The sequence below is a fragment of the Perissodus microlepis genome, chromosome 5 (genome assembly GCF_051167445.1).
Source record: "Perissodus microlepis isolate ML-2025 ecotype Zambia chromosome 5, ASM5116744v1, whole genome shotgun sequence".
NCBI lineage: Eukaryota > Metazoa > Chordata > Actinopteri > Cichliformes > Cichlidae > Perissodus > Perissodus microlepis.
Window position 1 is genome coordinate 26,213,238 of NC_140465.1, and position 20,984 is coordinate 26,234,221.

At 37.5% G+C, this 20,984-nt stretch overlaps 1 protein-coding gene across 9 annotated transcripts in view; it reads right to left on the reverse strand.

Annotated features, from left to right (window-relative positions):
- ptprt (protein tyrosine phosphatase receptor type T) overlaps window positions 1–20,984 on the reverse strand; it is a 313,327-nt gene that overhangs the window by 246,937 nt on the left and 45,406 nt on the right. For all 9 annotated transcript variants that reach the window (XM_084929068.1, XM_084929066.1, XM_084929067.1 and 6 more), the window contains exon 2: window positions 19,966–20,091. In XM_084929068.1, the coding sequence (XP_084785194.1) occupies window positions 19,966–20,091 (126 nt within the window). The remainder of the gene's footprint in view (window positions 1–19,965; window positions 20,092–20,984) is intronic.

Sequence of the window (20,984 nt, forward strand, 5' to 3'; positions counted from 1 at the left end):
AATCTCACCTGTTTTTACTGCAGTGGCTCCTGAGGGTCTTACAAACACAGACATCCAATACTGATGTTTAGCCCGGTCCTTTGCACACAGAGATTTCGCCAGATTCTCTGAATCTTTTAATGACATTATATACTGTAGATGTTGAGATATTCACAGTTTTATGTTGAGGAACATTATTCTGAAATTGCTCCACAGTTTGTACAGTTTGTAGTTTTTTGCAAACTGGTGAACCTCTATCCGAAACACTGTAGTTCTAAGATGCTCTTTTAATACCTATTTGTGCTACTGATGTTCTGCCAAAACGCTCCAGTTCCAATATATTTCTCCAGCCGTTTCTTTTTTTTTTCAGAATCACTTACTTTTGCAATATCCAGACATATTCTCAGTTCAAATGTAATGTTTCAATAGTGAATAAAAGATGACTTTATGAGATTCGCAAACATAGCATCCCAACGTTTTTTGGAACTGGGTTTGTACCTTATTCCACAATATGTGAATAGCTTGAGGTATACCACGCTAATGACTTAATTTGATTGGATTGAAATACAGCTTGCTTTCTATATAAGGTGTTGTGTGTAAGTTCCCTTGTTTTATTCTTGTATTAGGTAAAGTGAAGTTTATTTGTATTTGAAGTTAACCCTTTAAGACCTACCATAGAACCAAGTCCGCCAGAGCTTATATTATATTTTTACATGGTGTGGTGCCATTTTTGGGAGCATTTCAAGTTGCTATACATCAATACAACAATTATAGCCCAGATTTTAATAATATGTATTCATTAAGTGCATAGTAATTACATAAATTGCAAAAAAGGGCAATAAACTACAAAAAAATTGAAAGTCGTTTTTGCTTTTTTTAACATATATTTCTAGTTAGAGAAATTTAAGAGGCTTATCCCTCAAAACTGTAAATACAAAAAAGTTGCACAAAATAGTTTCCTACCACAGGAAATTTATTTTGAGTGTCTTCATAGTTTTATTTTTGAAATACACCAATTTTTATATACTGCAGGAAAAACGAAAATAAATATTATACTGCAAATTTGCAAAAAAGCAGCATATGCATCAAAATAAAATATTTCCAGCAGTGCAATATGAGTCCTAAGCATCCCAGAAACGACACAGAAAGTCATAAAGTCAAACATAACTTTTAAAAACACCAGTATAGGCCCTGAGGCCCTGATGGTAAAAAAGACTACGTTTCCGCGAAAATGACGTCACTTCCGGTTTCGGGCAGGTAATGGCGGACATGCAAAAGTTCGTGCTGACGTCTATTCCAACGTAGGAAGTGTTATGAACAGCTGATCGGATCGTTAAAGCGTGTTTCTGGAATATTATGTTTTTGTTGCTGCAAGCGCTTTTTATGCAGTTTTTGCAAAGCTTTATGTGGAAGGAAACCGTGACCTAGGACAAGCTGATGGCATAAGATGTAAGTACAACTCCTCCGGTTTCATATGCAAAAAAAATTATTGCGCTAGCTTACGTGGTTGCAGAGCTACCGGGATTTAAAAATAGTTACGCAAAACAGAGCGTGCCCGCTCCGACCGGCTCTAAAGGGTTAATTTCCCTGCATATTTTATTGTTATTTACCCTTGCCAGCTGGATAACAGTGAGGAGGAATGTTGTGGTGTAACTACACAGGTGTATAATGAGATAAAGAAGCATGAAGTGAAACTATCTGGATCACAATGTGTTGTTAGCAGCTGCGTCTCTGAAGCATCTTTGAATTTTTACACAGTCTCACATCAACATATTCACGTGTTGACATCAATCCATATCTGTGTGTCAGGTGAGGTGTGTGCATCTATACAGTCCTTTTTTTATTGCCTTAATAATCAGGAAGACTTTACTTCTTAATTAAGCACCTGCTAATCATAGAAATAATGATTCAGAAGAAACTGCACGTTACAAAACATATTTTAGTTAATTTATTTAATTAATGCAAAAAGGCTGACCCTTATCAATTAAAGTTGGACAAATGTAGAAATATGCATACCCACACATGTATATTCAGAATGTGGAGGCACAGAGTTTTTAGCTATTAAGAAGAAAATTAATAAGGCATCTCATATACATATACATGTGCCTGCAGGCCAATGAGAAGGTGCTTTAATCCTTTCCTGATTATGTGGTAAAGACAGGAGATTGGCATTATTGATCAGGTCTTTTGGAGCAATCTCTCTATTTAGGTAATCAATGCAGTCTCTCGCTCTCTCTCACACTTGCTCACAAACACACCCACACGCACACACAAAAGTAGCTATGGTAAAACCTTGTGCAAGGATTTAGAGTTGACCTGAGGGAACTCTAAATCCCAAAAGCCCTTGCTGAACAGGTCATGGGAGTGTTGACCTATAGGAGATCGAAAATTGTGACTACTAACACTACAGACAATGGATGGGGGAGCTGGCTTATGTGCTTCTGTTTTGCTCTTATCCCATGTATCCATCCATGTGTAGCTGTGTTTGTACGTATGCGTGTGAGCTCTCAAGGAAAAGTACAGCAAAAAAATCATGTGTGCCACCCTGAGGTGTTTTTACAAATCAAGAAGAAAAGACAAAAAAAGGATGCAATTTATGAAAAATACTGAAAACTGAAGCTTCAGTGAAGGACATAATGGATGAAAATGATAGCTTAAAAAAACCACTAGAAAGAAATGAAAACCATCTGTTCCTGTTATTATAAGTATTTTTCTCACGCACTGAAATTAGACCTGCACTAAATTCTTGTGTACATTAATTCACATAAGCCTGTCATCTGTTTTAAAACAGCAAAATCCCAATGATACTTTAACACTGTTAACTCTTCAAAGTTAGTGCCACTAATAAAGTCCAGTTCTTTTACATGTTTAGTCTTTCTATACATTATAGGTTGTCAGCTATCAAATGTATTTATTGGGGTTTTACCTGGGCACACTGTGGTTTGATAGATAAAGGTGTCTATTTTAGCAATAAATGGTCCAAAATCCAAATCTGAGATCATTTGTTGAATCCAAATGAATTTCCTTTCAAACTTGAATAAGCGGCAGATTTATATTCATTCAAGTAATTTCACTCATCTCCAAGTCAAAACTCAGTCTGGCCTTTTTATTCAAGTTTAATGAAATTATTGAAGTTCAGTGTTATTTTACTGTTATCCAGTGTATATATGACAAGCATAATTATATGATTATTCTCTGTGTCTAAGTTTGACTACAGGATGAAGGACTTTGCATCTCAGCATATCCATTTCATCGTGCTAACACATGCTGCACTAAAATACCTAATTTATGCTCCTGTCTGAAATCTACATTGTATTTTAAAACATGACTGGAAACCCCTCTTTACCATAACCCACTGATTGTGGGCTGTGCTGACCCGACATGTAGTTACGTTTCTTGGGTTGTAATTGTCTGGCTATGTAGAAGGTTACAGCATAGGGTTACGATGCATTTCCCGCTATGTTGTAAGTTATGACGTAGATTTCCTGCTGAAGCATAAGTCTTTAAGATGTAATGCATTTAGTGTGTGTGGTATGGTGCAATCACAAAAGATGAGAGAACAAAGATACTGGTCTCTAACTTACAACCCAAGTCCCCCAAAGGTGTGTGTGTGTGTGTGTGTGTGTGTGTATACGTGTGAGTAGGTGTGTGCTTTATTTCAAAAATACAGCCCTGTGCATATGAGTGTGTGATACATGACTCTCAGACTGTTAAGTGAATGTGAAAAATGATAATAAAGTTTCATATTGTTCCCTGCGATACTGATGTGTGACAGTGTAATAAACACCTGCATCACACAGGGACATTGATTTGCAAACAAAAATACATGCAATACACACAAGCCCGCACACACATTTACTTTTTGGGGCATGCATACTTAAGTACTGATCAACAAGAAGAAACAGTGAAATGTAAAGACACATAAAGTGCCTCTGCATATTAGCAGACTTTTATAACAAGCTTACATGTGCACAAATGAGAACCCTTCAACAAACACACACACATGCACACGCACACACACACACACACACAGCTATTTGGTTTCCATATATCACTGGGTTTACGATTGCTCTCTGCTATTCCCCACTTTCCTCTCTGTAGCACTGAACCTGTGGGTAATTGGCTTTTTAATGACCTCTGCATTTCCACACATTTCCCATATTGGTTATTTGCCTTCTCAAGCCTAATCTGAGAAGTCACACAGAGAGGGTGATGGTGTGGGTGGGGTGGGGGCAGGTAAGAGAGTAGACATCACAAGAGAAGAGCAGAAGACAAGGTGGAATTTTCATCCATGTATTATGACGCATACTGAAAAATTGCAAAGGCAAAGGAACACAAAATTGAGTAGGAAATTTTTTGAAATGACACAGAGAGTAGCAAAGTAAGTGCATTTAAAAAATAAACAAGGATTTCAGTTCTGGGTAATCATCCTGAAGAATGAGACAATTTCATTGCAAAGCTATTCCAAGAAATGTCCGGATAATGTCTGCCCACCATGACCTTCAGAAATGTCACGACTACTATTTCTATCCCTACAAGATTCCATTACGACAACTACATGGACCATTTATGTCTCTGTTGAATATTTAGTTGTTTTTTGTTTGTTTTTTTTACTTATGCTTATGCAGTGTAAGACGTGCTTGGTATGTCACATTAATATATTACCATTATTGTCTTCATATGGACTTATCTAATCCATGTACATTGGACTCTCTATGCAGTATGTGATGTATACATAAGTGATTACATATTTGAATTTATTTAGTGTAAGTCTGTAGATCTTTGTTTTTCTTTGAGCTGCAGTGCATTTTGATTTATATGTACAACTGTGAGCAGCATAGCTTAAGATGTATGACTGAAAATTCTGTTTCAGAGGGATAAAGAGGGAAGAAACGGGCACCAAAAAAAAAAAGAATTGAAAGCGAGATATTCCCTTCACAGGAAGCAGAAAAGGGCTTTGAAGTAACTTTGCTGCAGGTGTGTCAGCCAGTCAGTAGTCAACAGACAGAAGGGTCAAGCTTTCAAACTATAAATAAGGTCTTTTATTCAGTCCTGCAAGTTAATTGCAAGTAAGTCCCAATGAAGCACCATTTAAGCACCATTTGATCGTAGGAACCATTTCCAAAATAGAAACGGCTTGTGTTTGCAGTTCAGTGACTTAACTTGTTGGTTTGATCGTTTTAGCCAAAGCTGTTCACATTGAATGAATAAAACACGTTATAACAGGAGCAAGATGGCATTTAATCTGACAAATCTTTAAAATAAACCGCTAAAGTCATATCCAGTGTAAGCATTTGATAAACAATGTTATAAAGGTCACTGATGAAGGAAATCAGTGTTGGTTTTTTTCATATTTTTAACGAAAACATTAGCAAAATATGCAAAATCTGGAAAAAGGGTTCGACAAATGATCACTAAAATGAGTAATATTAGTTCTGACTGTAGTTATTATGGTCAGGTTATTTTCTGTAGGTATTAGTAGGTAGAATTTAAAACCCATCATGTCAACAACAAGGTTGTGACAGTATTAATGTCACATGTTTTATTCTTGCCAGGTTTACTGCCACCACCCTACATATGTCAATAAAAAACATTTGCATTGCATTTGCACGTATATGTGAGATTGTTCCTGCAATTCAATGTGAATAAGTGTCACTTTCACACTTTTCTGCTTAAATGTTTGCTTGTACTCACATATGTGTCCAAATGCACATGAGTCAGTCTGTGTTTGTCACATATGTAGAATTATTTCTGAAGCTTTTAGTGTGCATGAAATTCACAAGAAAACGACCTTAAGAAACTTAAACCGTCTCAAAGTATTTCACTGCAGAGAACACACTTGTACTGTAATTGATGTGGTTACATTTGAATTATTGACAAGAATTTCATGCACCAGTTGTCTCTCATAATCAATGCATTCTGCAATTCAGCTGTTGACAAGAGTTTAAAAAAAAATCTATTGTATGTTTGAAGACCGTGTTATTGAAATGCATCATTAAAGTTCAGAGAATGAACACAGTCTGCAAAATACAGCCCGGAATACCTGAATAAACAGAACTGCATATTTCATTATTGAAATGCAGTGTTACATAGCACAGTGTTGTTTAGGCCAGATCCAATTTCTTTGAAACTGATGAGAAGAAAAACAGCCATACTTGTTTATCTACCACAGCAGCTTTTCAAAAACAAATGCATACTTCAAGTAAAAACTCCTGTAATCATTTAGATCTTTTCTACAACCATCACAAATGTGGCTTGGTTTCATCTTTGATTTGTTTCTAAGACTTTTACAAAAGCAACTGCACAAATGACACACTGGAAAGACGGGTGAACTGGAGAAGAAGGCAGTGTAGAAAAAAACAGTTGTCTGAATGAACAGTAAATTCAGTTCAGTTCAATTTGGTTTTATTTATATTGCACCAAATCACAACAGCAGTTGCCTCAAGGTACTTTATATTGTAAGGTATAGACCCAATAATAATACAGATGAAACCCTAACAATCAAACGACCTCCTATGGGCGAGCACTTGGTGACAGTGGGAAGGAAAATCTCTCTACAGGAAGAAACCAAGCTCATAGAGGGGCAGCCCTTTCAAGCTCGGGTCCTACCAGAGGCCTGGGAGCTTGAGGGTCCTGTGCAGTATCTTAGCTGTTGCTAGGACTGCGCTCTTCTGGACAGAGATCTCCGATGTTTTTCCGCACTTAGTGCTCCGATTACACTGAGACCACCGTTACCTTCACCCTCCACATCTTCTCGAGCTCTCCTCTGAGCCCTTGGTATTTCTCAAGTTTGCCGTGTTCCTGTTATGCTCTCTCTCTCTCTCTCTCTCTCTCTCCCTCTCGTAGCATAACATGGCCTATGCATACAGTAAGCAAAATTTGTACTATCATCAATTGCTTCTTTCTACAAAATACAGAGTGCAGGTGGCACAAATTCACTTTGAGCTGAATAACTCTAGAAAACACTTGTGATATGTTTTATTAATTATTATGTCAAGAGTCTGTTTTAATTTGTTTTTTAAACAGTAAGCACCTCTGAGGATCTAGGACGTGGTAGAAAAAGACCCTATTCTCATAGTAGCAATATCTGGCAAACAGTGACTTTTAGAACAATGATCAGGCCATGCAAAGAATTTATTAAAGCAAAGAAAATATATTGATGGATATAAGCAAAAATGATGGACAGAACAAAAAGTACTTGCATTACAGTGGGCATATTTTACTTTTAACACTTTAGCAACAAAGCGGGAAATAGTGCCATCCGGCAACTGCTGCTCCAGATGAAGTTGTTGTACCATCAGGAAGTGTATTGGGGTTGCTGCCGTGAAGTTACAGTTGGCTGGAGTTGGTTCAGGGTTTTTTTCAGACTCCACGACTACTGAGGACAAAAATGAGGTTTAAAGAGAGATAATAATTTTCTCTCTATGTACACTGCATGGGACATGTACACCTATTTCCCTATAAGAGCTTATTTCCTCTTCATTCGCCTAAAGGAGAAAATCACTCAGCGAATATTATGGATATTTTTATAACCCCACATGAGTGCTGCCTTGTAAAGACACACACACACACACACACACAGGTAGGCACACGCAAACACACACTATCAGTGTGCTGAAAGGCACATTTGACTCACATGCACAGTAATATAGAGCCCACAGCTGGGTGTAGGGTATATAATTTAACCACTAACTGCAAATGAAGAAACACATCAGGGGCTCAGATTAGATGGAGCTGGCAGAGATGGAAAATGAAACAGAGGCCATCGATGATGTCTTTGTGCTTTGTGTTCTCCCCCTCTCTCTCTCCTTCTGGTTATCACCTTCTTTTCCTTCCTTGTCTGTCATTTTTAGACATTATTGCCTTTCTTTTAGTGTTTGTCCCATTCAGTCTGCCCCACTCTCTCTCGCTACCCCTTCCACACACAGTCACCCCCACACACTCACATATAAACACAGAGTTATCACTGGCCTACAGGGACTCATTACTTCTGTGATCCAAGGCTTTTATATGGTGGCTTGGTCTTAAAAATGGGCATTTATTGCTCCCCCTGATAAATAGTGCATGTGTGTGTGAGTGTGTTTGTTACTGAATCTGCTGTTTACTGGGTTTCTTTGGAAAAAATATATACAGAAAATGCATATTGTGTTGCAGAATGAGTGTGTTTAAGTGTGTATTAAAAAGACAGATAGTCAAAGCAAGAAAAATGAAAAACAGCAAAGGTCATGTGTGACTGTTGAAGCAGTGACTATCACTTGAACAGATGATGGACAAGATTCTCTGACACCCCAGCATGAATGGACTGCAAACAAAAATTATTATTTCTATCTTCCCAGGCATACATAGGGCAAACATAGTGCTTATAAAGTTTGAATAAAAGAGAAGAAGCCAATTGTGTTTTCTTTCAGGAGCAATAAGGGTGTAAAGAGGTAATCACAAACACTCAAACTTGCCTAAAGGAAAAGTAAGACAGAGGTTCAGTCACTGTAGGTGAATACACTCTCAGCTTATCTGTGTGTGTAATATGCCAAGGCTACAGAAGGACAGTTGAGGAGTGGATTGAACTGCAGAGGTAGTTTGAGAAGTTTCTATGGACATCTTGATACTTTCATTTCGCTGTAAGGCTGGGTCACTGTTTACTTGCCCTTTGCTGTAGTGTGATTGCATGAGCACTGACTCTCCATAGTGAAAGGTTAGTGGGAAGTATAAGTTTGGGAAAGGGTCAAAGAAAGTGCCAATGAGGTCAGTAGTAAACCACTGGAAAGAAAGAGCAAAGAACTATTAGACTTTCTCAACACAGAAAGTGAAGAGTAATAAAACACAGAATTGGCACGGCACCTGGGGGTCCTGGCCTGGCTTCACCGTCTTTCACATTCTACCTCGCGCCCTCTCTCATGGCTGGCATTCCCTCACCTTGGGGGATTTCCTCGGGCGTGTTGCTACAGCTGGCACGGGATTGGCAGCGGCACCTATTTATTCTCACCTCATCATCCAGCCCATAAAACCACCGTGTCGGGTTCGAATCTTTGGCTGTCTCAGCGGTCTCATGGACAACTAGTTAGACTTTCTCTTGATTATTTCCGAGTGAACGCCTCTTGTGCTCATCACGTTTTCTTCTCCACTTTCAGATTTTGCACAGTTGGTCATCTTCACGTTCAGCACTTCGGGCTCTAGAGAGCTGTTGACCTCCCTCCCCTGCCTGCCCACTTTCCCTCTGTCTTCCATTCAGAGAGATTCATAAATATTATTGCTGGAGACTGCTTCAAAGTTTATTGACAGTCTGAGCAATTGTGGCAGCTGTTTCCTGTAAGTCAATCGGTAAACTGCGTTTGTGTTTGAGTTTGCTTCAAAGTGCAATTCTTATGAATCATGACATAAATTACATATAAATTTACATAGACATCACTCATTATTATTATTGTTATTATGATTATTATTATTATTGGTTCTGTTTTTTCTTATGTATAGGTAATATCAGTTCAGACAGATTTTCATTTAGTACCCTCTGTTGGTCTCCCTATTGCTCACTCATCATCCAATCCTTTTCCTTCCCTTCATCTTATTCTCTTATCTCATGGTTCAATGTCTGTCACTGACTGCTCTATCTGCTCTGGGTTACAAAGGGATTTTACCAGTCAGATAATCCATCTATCTTCATCTTCCATGCACTCTGTGAATATACACCACTGCTTTAATGGCTTTACTCTAAAAGATACCAACAGTTCCAAAAAGCTCTCAGAGCGACATTTCACTGGAAGCCACGATTCCCTTGCTCATTTTAAAGTGAAGGAGACTTTTTTATTTCTCTGTATTTAGCCAGGAAAAAAGCTTGCAGCACTCTACTCAGTGGTTATGCTGAAGGTCTAAATCTGAAGGTGGAGACCAAATCTTGTGCCATAAAATGGGCAATTATCTTCCATAGTTTTCATTTTTTTAGATGACTTAAGGAATATAATGACTGCCAGAATCAGATGTAAATAATCACTTTTAATGACAGTCACATTCCCGTTTCTTATCCAAAAATATGAGAATGTATATATGGTATAAACTCTTTATTAAGTACATTGCTAGTACTCAGTTGCGCCCCAATTTGCCTTCCTTATTGCTTTCATTCTTTGTGGCAAAAATTCAGCCAGTTTCTAGAAATTTTGTTCCATGTTGACATGAAAGCGTCAAGCAGTTGCTGCACATTAGGAAGCTAAACATCCTCGATACAAATCTTCAGTTCCCAAGGTGCTTACTGAATTTAATTCTGGAAGTCTTTGGTGTACAGTTAACTCATTGCTATGGTCAAAAATAAAGATGGTTGTGCATGAAAGTGTTAGTAGATTAGCAATTTCAGAACTACTCAGACCAGTCCACAGGGCACCAACAACCATGCTACATTCAAAGTTACTTTAAAAACCGTTCATCCCCATTCTCAGGCTCAGTTTGAACTTCAGCAGGTCGCCGTGACCATGTCTTCATGGCTAAATGCATTGAGTTGATACCTTGTGATTGGCTAACTAACCAGCAGAGGAAAAGGTGTACCTAACAAAGTGACTTGTGAGTGTAAACTTCTGCTACACTCTCCTCTTGTTTTGCTGCCCTGATGTGTGTTTCTGACCCGGGAATGTGTATGTATATGTTAGCTGTGCATAACCCATAGATCATTACTTATAATATTATAGACTTCATTGCAATCAAATTAACGGTGAATAAAATTCCTTTATATTGACTTGTTTTCTCATCTAATCTATTTTCCACTCACAGAAGCTGTACGTGGGCAATACTTGCAACATTATGTATTAGATTTGAAGCTTTCTTTGCTTAGGGCAGTTGCTTTTTAATAAAATATTTAAATTTGTTGTTGGTCACTAATTGGAACATTTGTCATCCAGATTTATGTGTGGACATTTATGTGTGGCCTGCCATGACTGTGTAGTGAATAAAACATTATCTGAATGTAACACACGAGTACTTTTCTGATCTTGTTGCGAGTACAACAATCATGACTGTAAGGGAATTCAGCTGTATAATAACAATAACAATCAATAACACTAGAAAATACTGTAACACAATCACACTACCCACTTGCTGCCATCTGTAATAATTGTATATAATTCCTCACATACAAGGTCTTAAATAATCAGGCCCCATCTTATCTTAATGACCTTGTAGTACCATATCACCCTATTAGAGCACTTCGCTCTCACACTGCAGGCTTACTTGTTGTTCCTAGAGTATTTAAAAGTAGAATGGGAGACATCTGAGTTTTCAGGCCCCTCTTCTGTGGAACCAGCTTCCAGTTTGGATTCGGGAGACAGACACTATCTCTACTTTCAAGATTAGGCTTAAAACTTTCCTTTTTGCTAAAGCATATAGTTAGGGCTGGACCAGGTGACCCTGAATCCTCCCTTAGTTATGCTGCAATAGACGTAGGCTGCCGGGGATTCCCATGAGGAATTGAGATTTTCCTTTCCAGTCACCTTTCTCACTCACTATGTGTTAATAGACCTCTCTGCATCGAATCATATCTGTTATTAACCTCTGTCTCTCTTCCACAGCATGTCTTTATCCTGTCTTCCTTCTCTCACCCCAGCCGGTCGCAGCAGATGGCCGCCCCTCCCTGAGCCTGGTTCTGCCGGAGGCTTCTTCCTGTTAAAAGGGAGTTTTTCCTTCCCACTGTCGCCAAAGTGCTTGCTCATATGGGGTCATATGATTGTTGGGTTTTTCTCTGTATCTATGAAGCGCCTTGAGGCGACTGTTGTTGTGATTTGGCGTTATATAAATAAAATTGAATTGAATTAATTCTTAAATTAATCCTTTAGCAGCCCCTTTATTTCCACAACAAGAGTCTGTTTGATGTAAAATTCTGTGTAGCAGTTAAAATGACATGGGACAAAGTGGTTCACCTATATAACAACTGTTTAAACCTAACTGTCCATGTAATTCTAGAGGTGCCAGTTTGGTGTTTGTCTTCTTTATACTAAAGTTCAAAGCAAATGAACAGTGGCAACAGCTTTTTCTCAGGTAACAGAAAAAATTGGGGGCTTTGCGCAGTGTCTGTCAGTTTGCTTGTGTCGCTTTTGCGCCATCTGTCCTTTTCTCAACTCTACTTTGCTTCTTCCTTCCCACCCACAAATCAGAAATGCAATCAAGCTGGCTCCAACAAGGACCCTCGAATCACCACTAGCGGCTAAAAAAGCTCACGGTATATTTAACCTCTGTACCCATCAGCAGCCACTTGAAAAACACTCCCTTGCCTGCCTGTGCACGCACACACACAGGTTTACTATGCTCTCATTACTATACTCAAGCACACTATACCATGTGAGTGTCTTTGTTTGTGGACTGTACTTGTTTTAGTTTTTAACTAAATTCGCATATGTGTGTATTTGTGTGTGTGTGTGTGTTCAGTTTTTGTCACTACTGAGTGGTGAGGCACTCTCTGATTAGCACCCATTTGTTTTCAGATGCTCTTAGAACAAAATAAGAGGCAGCGCTGACAAGAGGACAGACACTGCAGGATTAAAATACACACGCATGTCAAAATACAGTTTGAGACAGTTCAAACATACTTTTCTGTCAAGCTGTCAAATTGTAAAAAAAAAAGAAAAACGATTGAGAGAAACCGAGAGGCACATTTAGGACAAAGACGCCTCAGGAGGAATGAATGCATTGCAGAGAAAGAGGGTCCAGGAATAGAGGAAGAAAAACGAAAGAAGAAAAGAAAGAGCAAAGACAGGCAGAGCTGTAAGGCTTTGTGAAACACGGTTTGGGCCCTGGATTGACAGTCACTGCAAACATCAACACTGCAAATGACAGGGTACACCAGCAAAAAGGCACCCATTCAAACACTCGCACAAACCTCTGGCACTGTTAGCAGAACTCTGGATAGCCTTTGTTAAAATCACCTAAACCCTCAAGAAGGAATAAAAAAGGCAGCATATTTCATTTGGCTGTCAAACTTTTTGGAACCCTGTAAAGCGCCAAAAAAAAAAATTAGCAGTGTGTAAAACCAAAAACATAAAAGACTTAGTAAAGACTGGGCTATGTGAAAGTCAAACACTTGCATGCAGAAAATAGAACGGGTAGCTCACGTCAAATGACTACGATCACTTTGCTGGCATGTGGATGAAGTTGATTTTTGGCAATTTTGGCCATTTTTGACTCTATAATATAGTTAGAAAATACAATTTCAATCTTGCAGCTTGCTGTCATTTATAGTCCTCGTGCAGCATGGGTTGCCCCATGCAGGTGTTTTCACTTGTGCCTGATTAGACCACTTCTCAGGACTGTGGGGGCGTGTATATATTGACTGACATCTCCCTCGAGCTGCAGCTGTCTGGACAACTTACTGTACATCTTTGTTTGCTGCAACTGGTCATACTATTTTTGGTGATATAATTAACGGGGTAGCAGTGCTTCAACCAGAGCAGAGGTTTAATTAGCTGGAATGATTGACTGCATCTATTTCGCATTCAGAACTGTGCAACTGTGTGAGTCTGTCCAATACAGGTTTTTCATTTTCTTGGGTGCAGGTACACGTATTGCACTAGAACTGAAAAATCGTGGAGTTATAATATAACAGGAACTTGCAGGAAAATTTAATTAACTAACCATTAGCCAGTGTATTCCAAGTGTTTATGACTGGTTAGTTAGGTGTGCATCACAGGTGGTATAGGTCTTGTAAGACCATGCTAAACAACCATAAACATTGGTAAACCTTGTTCAATTGCACAACAAACATTCCTGTACATGCAACCAGTATCCAACACCCCTAACAATATTTATATGAGCATATATGAAACTATAATAGTAACTGTTAGAGTTAACTATCCAGATTTTCACAGGTGACTATCCTGTTTTTTCCATGTTGCAACTTCATTATATTATTATGACATACTATTTTTTTTCTATGGACCTCCAGCACTGTGTAGAGTAAGCCCACATACTGTTTCATACTTATTAACTGTACACCTGTCTTGAAGAGATTTTCTATCTTTCTGATAATGCTAATCGTGCTCTGTTCTCTTTTAATCCCTCTGTATTATCTTGCACTTGCTTTAATATTCGTACCTGTATCCTCTGTATTTCAGCTGCAACAACAACCCAATTTCCCTTCAGGGCTCATTAAATCTTCATCTACTTTGTCTCATTCACAGAAAGGCTATAAAGACATTGTCTGTCAATGCTGAAATCATTAATGAACATGTTTCTGTTGTTATCTGGGTTCAAAAACACAGAGCACACACACACACACACACACACACACACACACACACACACACACACACACACACACACACACACAACAACAACAACAGCCAATTGGGTGCTATTATGAACACTGTCTCTTTCCAGAGTTAAGAAATAAAGGTTTCAGAGACAATATCAGCCATAAACACATGATACATACCAGATGCATGACAACTGTAAAAGTGTAACACACACACACTGGCTGAGGGTTTCTGTAAGTGCTGAACAGAGACTCAAAGAGGAAACAGGAGCAAAGGATATCTACTCTTCTTTGAATGGTCCTCCTCTGTGACAGAATTAAGTCTCTTTCCATTTCCACCTGAACCCCTCGGCCCCTTAAATCTCTTGTTTCTGTGTGTCTGACAGTAAGAAATATGTCAAGTCTACTTCACACTATTTTACAGCACAGAAAGGTCCAAATTAAAACAATAGGTGGTTTTATGGTAACTTACTGAAAGTTCTCCATGCTCCCCAATTTGCCTTTTTGTGCAGATAAGTCAGTAAGTAAAGTAAGACTCAGTGGAGTAAGAGTCATTAAGGAAGTCTCAACTCTTTGTGACATTTTTTTTTTTTGGTTTCCTTTACTTTCTGTCACTGTCATATATTTTTCTAGATGCCTGTCTGCCCTCATCACTCTCTTTTGTGTGTTTTTGCATCATTATGTGGAGTTCTTTTGAGCCTCCTGTCAGTCGTTACCTCACATTCACTCTGTCCTCACTCTCCAAAATCACTTGATTTCCATTTTAGTTTTATTATTTCAGTCATTTTGCCACATTTAACTTTTCCTTCTATCCTTATGAATGAAATGCTGCCATCTGGATTTATGTATTTTTGTTTCTTCACACATACCATAATGCAGGAATACATTTAAATGTTTTTTTATTAGGTTTGTATATGTTGATAATGTCTTTATTTATCAATACATTGCTGTCCACCATCTAAAATCTCTCACCTTTTGTTGTATTTTACTGTCTCCGTATCTTTACTCTTCCACTTCCTTACTTTAACTCCCCCCTTCATGCTCTCCCTCTGATCATTTTTCACATTTCAGATTGTGGCCGTGTTGACGGGTGCTGAAAACATCGACTTTCTTTGATGTTTGATGTTTGCTGCTTGTGTAAGTTTGTCTCGCTGAGCCTAGGGTTTGAAGGTAATAAGAGGTATGAGATATGAGTGTGAGTGGGGAGCTAGGCAGCGGGTACAGAAAAAAAGCAGAAAAAAAACTTTTTCCTTCGGCGATTTGTAGGTTTGCAAAAAAAGGACAATGAAAAAAAATTGCTGCAATGGCATTTTTTAAAAATTATTATCCTATATGTATTATTATTATTATTATGAAAAATGCTAGCCAGAGCTCAACTAATACTTCCAAAGTGTAGTCTACTGGCCAAAACTTCCATCTGAATAAAACAATAAGTCAAGCAAATAAACATTAAATAGCATAATAGTAAATAAATGAATGAGTTTTATGCTTCTAAAGAGTCATCAAAAATAAAAGGTGCAAAGTACAGAAAAAAATCAAAGACTGGAATCTGAGTATGTTTTTGATATTTGTTGGATCTATTTTGTTTTGTAGTGATATATATATAAACACGTCATATACATTGTACCATTTACTTCATGAACTCTCAGGATTAGATCATTGGGTCTTTATATATGTTATCAGGGATGGAAAAACAGTCATGCCATCTAATCTCGTCACATCTCTAAGTTGGCAGAGGTGTGGATTATATCATCACCAAGTCAGTACAGATGATGAAAGAAGACGTTAAAGCGCTGATTCAAATCCAATCGTGCCTTACCACGAGATCTATGAGCTGTCAGGGTTATGGACTATATGACAAAGATGTCTAAATGGCGGTGGAGATAGAGAAATGGAGAGAGCGATGGTGCCAATCCAATCTTGTCATATCTACAAACTGTCAAGTGTGGGTTATGCTCTATGACAACCATATCAGTCACATCAATATTATGGAGGTGAGGCGAGAAAGAGGATTATATGACTTATATGTATAACTTTGTTGATAATGGAGGAGAAGAGACAAAAGCAAGGGTTTGCTGTTTGCTTCTGCATTCATGCAGGCTACATGCTGTCCCCAAACTGGCAGAAAACATCTAACACGTTAGACACTCACCTTTGGGGAAACACAGCTTGATAATCAGCGGGGGTTACATAGAAAATGAATGTACAGTAGATACACATTTGTAGGTTTACAATATTTTAAACATTTAAACTTATTTTTGAGGTTTAAATGGTTAATTTTAATTCAAATATTCTTAAAAACATTTGATAGTTTTAAGAACGTCTTTTTTCATATCTTAGCTCAGTGAAACCAACCATTTTTTTTCAACATTTCAGACTAAATTATTGACACTACTCACTCATTGCAAAGAGACCCGGCACACAGAATGCACTTGCCTTGACACAGCCCTGTAGTTGGTGGAGTTTTCAGCTTTTTTATGGGCTAAATAAAACACAGTGGTAATATCCTTATGACATTTTTTTCACTTTTATTGTCCATTTTCCTTTCATGTTTTTTTCACAGTCAGATCTATTGCCACTGCTCAATGGAGATTACAAAAATACTTCAGATCATCTAAGTGCGTTGCTGTAATAGTTTTATGTTGCATCAGGGTCTGCAACTAACATCCCAGCTATAGCCTGCTTTGATCTAATAACCTACTGATGAAATTCATGTGAAGATGTTTTGGTAGCATCTCCTTCACATGCTTTTAGATCTGATATTACTCTTACAGATGTAGTTCAATATGATGTCAAGTTTAAAGACATTTTTTAGGACAATCCTAAAAGATGATCCAGATATTTCAACATAAAGTAATCGTCCATCCATGTTTAACTGAAGTATAACCACAGGTGTTTAACAAATGTAAAGAAAAAAAAGATCTTGACACTTGACAAATGCTTGGAAACAGTGATATTTTTAAAGTGTGAACATTAATGTGCAAAGGTTTTGAGCAACCCCTCATTTTTTTACATTTTGTTTCCATTTTGCTTCAGTGGAGTCAGACTTCCTTGTATTTTTTAAATTGGTCTTGAGCAATGGGTTTTCAGACTTCCTGAGGGCTTTTTTCTTTGGACATTGACTGCTCGTTCACATATTTTTAGTTGAGTCATCATACCTGACCCTTATCAGAGGAATGTTTTGTTGGTAGTTTGTTTGTTAAACCAATTGTTTAAGCATAAAAAAGCACCTAAATCAAGTGATGAGCCAGCATTACGTCTAAAAATAACAAAAATCTGAGCACAGATTTTAAATGGTATCTTCTGAGACTTTGTTTGTGGCAGCTTGGTGCACAAACACAAAATCTGTCCCCATCTCTTTAGTTGAATCTATGAAAAATACCAAAGATAACACATTTTCACAGATATAAAATACCCTAAGAGCTATTAGCTAAGAAACTTGTATTGTGGAATGGTTTGAAGTGTGTCCATAGAAAATTTAGGAAACCCAAATAGAAGGACAATAAAAGGACAAAAATATAAGGCCTAAAAAACTATCTACAGCAGATGAGCAGCAGACGAAAACCACATCTTTAGACCTGACACAGGATGTATTTATACACCTCATCTATTTTATATTTACCCAATGTTTAAGAAGTCCCATTTACCACTAATAAAAGTAGTTTAACAGGGATATCTTTGCCCTGAAAGAGCAAGATACTGATATTGTATTATAGTCATCTGGGCAGAAGCATTAAAAGACTTAACAAAATGAAAAAAAAAAAAATGAGACACAGACAAAGAGCTTGACAGACAATTTGTTCTTGTCCTGGCTTATCAGATCTGTAGCTATCAGGGCAAAGTGTGCAGCTGATAAGTCTATGATGAGGATGGCTTATAGGCCATGATGGATATCACCAGTGACAACCACCACCCACAAGGATAGATGAGACAGATAACTGACATAAGACATACATACTAAGAGCCAGATGTCTGGCATAGCCTTCATGCCCATTCACTCGTATCAGATCGTCAGTACAAGATCTTACTGTGGTGAGCAGAGGCAGTGGCTGACAGACCTATTATTGCACCAAACTGACATGTCAGAGGCAGAGAATTATTGGAGGGAGACATGATGATGATATATTGGGGCAATAATTGACATGACTATAAGATAATAAATGATGGTGAGAGAAATAAGACCATTGGTTACAATATGATAATTATATAGTAATTAATTACAGAGGGGAAATGGCAAGGAGCAAAACAGAGAGATGTACTTTCCTGTAATAATATTAATCACTGTTACAGTAAGTCATTATTTTTTATTGGCTAGCAGGGACACAAAAACATATTCTGCTTTGTCAAACCTGGTTTCCATTTCAAATCCTCACTATCTGACAGCATTATTTCTCCACAGTAATATTAGAATCTACATCAAAGTGACACGGAATAAAGTGAATATAAGTAAAATTCTGTCACTGTTGTATATTTTCTCAATAAAAGAACATGATTTATACGTTTCCAGCTCTACAACATAGTCCCAGAACAGAAAATGTGTTTCAGTCTGATTTGGATATTAACATATTAAGGATTAAGGATTAAGGTTTGAAAGAGAAAAATAATGCCCTTACTGGCATTTAAAATCATTTGAATAGCTTTGAATTTTAATGCTGCATTGCTAATAGATTTTTTGATAAACAGTCTTGTCAGTCAAAGAAGTAAATTTGGCAACAAGAAGAAGGTGACTCAAGTTATACACAGAGAAATATAAGAGAGAGTGTGTGAAAAAGAGCATGTGGCAAAGCAGGCGTGTTAGAAAGTGAGACAGTGGGCGAGATAAAGAGAGCATAAGGGCAGAACTGTGTGAGAGAGCGAGATGGATAGACATGCAGTCTGATTGCCATTTGGCGTTTGATAAGTAGAAAGTGACCCAGCTGAGGTCACGTCACGATATGTCTACTGACTCTGCCAACTCAGAAGGACAGAAGGAGAGATGAAGATATAGAGAGAAAAAAATTACCTCAAATTCATATGCAAATAGGAGACTAATAAAGTGTTTATCCTACAACTTTAAAAGTAATGTCTGTACAATTAAACGCTGCAGTTCTTGGTAACCCAAGACCTCCAAATCCCTGTAAAAACAATTACTCAGGTAATAAACCACTACAACATCTACAGAATGTATCTACCATTGATCTTTTGGTTTGTTTGTTTTTGGGTTGTTGTTTTTAACTATATACAACAGTGACTTAATGTTAGAGATATGTGAAATTGATTTATTCTTAAAATGAAAAACTGTCCTTTAAAATGACTGATAGTGGGCTCCTTACAAAAATAAGTATTGCTACATTTGTGTAATTCTGAAATGTCATAGGAACACTAACTTTTTTTTGTTTCTTTACCACAATAAGACACAAATAAAAGAGAGTCATTTCCTGTTCTAATGAATGCAGAAATATGAAAATAAATTATAATCCAGAAAAAGTATATTTTTTCTGCTACATACATGATGCTTTCGGTCCTGTTATAAAAATGTAGCAAATGGTAATCATTCCTTATCTATTATAAAATCACGTAATATTGTACATGATTTTTATGTTTGATTTTATCAACCTAATGTGAACTACAACTGACCAAGACTAGAAAGGATTTGATTTAATTTAATTTGGTTATGATACAAAAATCAAAACCATAACCATGACAATAATTATAATGGGTCTCATTATAGAGACACCATACAAAAACTTGAACTACAATACAGAGAGACATATGTAGAATCTTACCAGTAGGTAGGGCAGGATCCATGGTGGGCTTTTCCCAGGAGTTGACTTGTTCCCAGGTAAAACCATTGGTTCCCAGAGAAACACTGTATCCACAGCTGCTATATGACTCCTCAAATGTACAGCCACCTACAAAGAAATAGAAAAAGATGCATGCATTTATACATGACGTTAATATTGGAATTGGGAATTTATACCGTATTGTACAAACCAATTCACTGAAGCAGTGGTTGAACCTCAGAATTGCAAATGATAGTCAAAGATGGAAATGTAATGTGTAAGAAAAAAAAAGACCAAAATTACACAAAACAACTTTAATTGTTATAATTGTTACAGTTTTAGCCTTGAGTTGGTAACAGCTGATAGCTGTAGCAAGTCAATTTGCCCAAAATTAAAAGTCTTTCAACTGTAGGAAGCAGCAAGCCTTAAGCAATTACGGTCACAAATGCAAAAAAGTAAGATCCAGCACTGCATCCGTTTACTAAAAAAGGCATGAGATGAATCATTATTTTTCATTACTTTAACAAAGAAGGCTTTAAAATGAATGCAATTTGAATCCCATATTGTGGGAACTCGTGCTGAGATAGTTGAAGAGTAGAAAGAGGTTATAAAACAATCATGTAATAGCTAATGGTGACCATAAACAGAATTAACAGTAGGGTCTGATCTAATGAAATTCTTAATAATCGAAACTTCTTCCTATTTATGTGACGACAAATACGGTCTTTATAAGCTCCCTTGGTACTGTTAACAATATAATACCAATTAAGTTAACAGCGTGAATTGAAAGTGCCAGTGCAGACAGACACTGTCACAGTTTATCAGGGAAGTGAAGAGAACAGGGGGAGTGAGAAAGAAAGAAAACAGACTTTATGAGAGAGGATGCCTTTGCAAGAGAGAGTGAGAGAGTGAGTGAGGGGCACATGAAGAGAAAGCTCTGTGTGTCAACATGATTAAGTCACAGTGTCTCATCATTATTTCATGGCCCAGCTAAGACACATTTTCCACTGCATTAGCCTTCT